This window comes from Labrus mixtus, chromosome 10 (assembly GCF_963584025.1).
Source record: "Labrus mixtus chromosome 10, fLabMix1.1, whole genome shotgun sequence".
Classification (NCBI taxonomy): Eukaryota; Metazoa; Chordata; class Actinopteri; order Labriformes; family Labridae; genus Labrus; species Labrus mixtus.
Genome location: NC_083621.1, coordinates 1992492 through 1994991, shown reverse-complemented (window position 1 = coordinate 1994991; position 2500 = coordinate 1992492). Strand labels below are relative to the sequence as shown.

Here is a 2500-nt window from a genome sequence, read left to right as displayed (position 1 = left end):
CACCCACAGTGAAAGAGAACAGCTGTCAGAAAATATTGAACATCTTACCGTTCATTCAAATATAAGAAGAAAAAAAGCTTCATTTGGAAACAAAAAGGAACAAAAAACCTGGACCTCTCTACTTCCTGTTACTTCACACTTTTAAAAAGACGGCGCTCCAAACAGTCTCACCCACAGCATGCGGATTAAAAACACACACAAACAAAGAAGCCAGAAGCTCTACTGATGCTGCCGCACTGTGACTGTATGTAGCAGTGTATGTGATGTCTACTTACTGAGGGGTTGGTACTTACTGAGGTGAAACAGTCTAGAGCTCAGGCCTGAGTAGGGATGGGGTTGGGAGGTGAGTGTGTGATGGGGGGGTGAGCAGATAGAGGAGGAGGAGGATGAGGAAGAGCAGGAGGAGGAGGAAGGGGAGAAGGGAGCATGGTGGCGTCTGTATGAATGGAGCAAAGCCTGGTGCCTCAGCGTGCTTCTGGGTAAAAGGTGGTGCTGGCGTCCTGGTTGGCCGATCAGTCAATCAATCAATCAATCGGGTCGTTGGGCAGATTGGAGGAGGGAGGGAGGAAAGTGGAGAGCGGGTGCTCGCGTTATTGTTGTTTTCATTTTTTTTTTGATTTGAAACAGAGAGAGAGAGAGAAATGTTTTTCGGCCACTGCGTTCTCCAAAAGAAGAAGAAGAGCTGTCACCTCACATGGAGGGTGGACGAGAGTCATGAGGTGCGTTCAGAGCCGTGAAATGATGCACAAGAGACTTGACAAAGGGTAGGAAATAATTGTTTACTCCTATTTTCTTACATAGAAGTAAAAATAGTAACTAATAGCGGAAAAAAAAACCTGCAAACACGATTGTAATCCAATCGTTTTTCTGTTCATTTCCAAATTTTCTGCATCCTGTCGATGTATAAAGTCTTATCCAGCATTTCACTTTTTCTGAATTCACCTCATGTGTAATGGAAACGGGTTCACAAGGACGCACCAGCACACTGGAGGGTGGGAGCCACGCGTGTGAGAGCCACGTCTGAAGATATATGAGTGTGTGTGTGTGTGTGTGTGTGTGTGTGTGTGTGTGTGTGTGTGTGTGTGTGTCTGTGTGTCTGCATGAGTGTTTGTTAGACCAGCATTCATGCAATGTTGTTACAAAGGTCAAAGGTTGGGAGTGGGGAGGGTCAAGCTGTCCAGCGTGGAACAGGATGGCACACAGACACTCAACCCCCAACACACACACACACACACACACACACACACACACACACACACACACACACTAATGCACATACTGAGGAGAAAGAGAGAGTGAATCTACCTTTAATCTGCCTGCGGATCTTGGTGAGGTCCGTCATCCATTTGAGAACTTTGGGGTTAGCTGCCTTGTCTCCGTGAGAGGGCTGCAGAGGAAGAGGAGGAGGAGGAGGAGAGGAGGAGGAAGAGGAGGAGGAGGAGATGAGGAGGAAGAGGAGGAGGAAGAGGAAGAGGAGGAGAAGAGGAAGAGGAGGAGGAAAAGGAGGAGACGAAGAGAAAATATGTCAGAACCAAACAGGCTGACTCATTTGTTAAACTGCTAAAACTTCATGATCCCGTCGTCGTCAACAACAGATGATGTAGGCTGTACCAACGGGCTGTGCAGTATGTCACTGCTGCAGGAAGGTGTTTTTATGTGTAAATTGAACTGTTACTTGTTTTCTATGATCTCTATTTATGATTTTATTTATTATCTTTTAACTGCAGGACAGAGTCAGGGTCAATAAAGTAAACCTTATCTAACAAGTTGATTTAATTACAAGATCAAACTAAATATGCATCGTTAACCTCATAGATTGCTTTTCAATTGGAAACCTTAAGGCAACAAGATGTAGGAACTCGGTTTGGTGCGCTTTGGCGCCAACTGGAGGTTTCTGGGTGCAACTCCAGAGATGTTACGTCTCCCGCACATGACTCTGCGAGTGTCTACAGCCCGTTGGAGAGACGACTTTTCAGTGTCAGATGGATTTATTTTGTTATTCGTATCAAACCTGAGACAGAACTCGAGTTAGACGACTTCCTGCAGCCGGTAAAGCTGCTGAACATGAGACAACGATGACACCGCTAATGACACAGGCTAACGTATCTGCAGGGATGTACACGCTGCTTCTCGCTCGCTCGCTCTCTCTCTCTCTCTCTGTTTTTAGCTTCATACATCACCGTCCTCGTCCTCTTAGCCTCAGCCGTTGATAAAACAGAACAGAGACGAGCTAACTGGACAAAGTTAAACATTGAAGCTGTAAGTCACTTATGCCGAGATTTGCTTTTGATGAAAACTATAAAGTACAGGTGGGTGTGGCTTATGAGAAAAAAGAGGGTTATCCACCAATCAGAAACCCTTAAATTATTTGAACACTCAGATGAATACAGGGACTTCTCTTTGTACGTATTCTTACCTTGTAATTTCTCTCCTTCTCAAACTGCTCTTCAAACTGTTTGATTTTCTTCTTCAGGTGTTGAAGCTTCTTGGTGAGTTGGTG

At 45.2% G+C, this 2500-nt stretch overlaps 1 protein-coding gene across 3 annotated transcripts in view; it reads right to left on the bottom strand.

Moving 5' to 3' along the window:
* Nucleotides 1-2500, bottom strand: part of fam13b (family with sequence similarity 13 member B) — a 70542-nt gene that overhangs the window by 8619 nt on the left and 59423 nt on the right. For 2 of the 3 annotated variants that reach the window (XM_061047592.1, XM_061047593.1), the window contains 3 exons: nucleotides 2417-2500; nucleotides 1306-1387; nucleotides 294-500 (listed from right to left, as the gene is read on the bottom strand). The exon at nucleotides 2417-2500 is cut by the window's right edge and continues 58 nt beyond it. In XM_061047592.1, coding sequence (XP_060903575.1) covers nucleotides 294-500; nucleotides 1306-1387; nucleotides 2417-2500 — 373 coding nt within the window. The remainder of the gene's footprint in view (nucleotides 1-293; nucleotides 501-1305; nucleotides 1388-2416) is intronic. The other variant, XM_061047594.1, reaches the window with a different exon arrangement.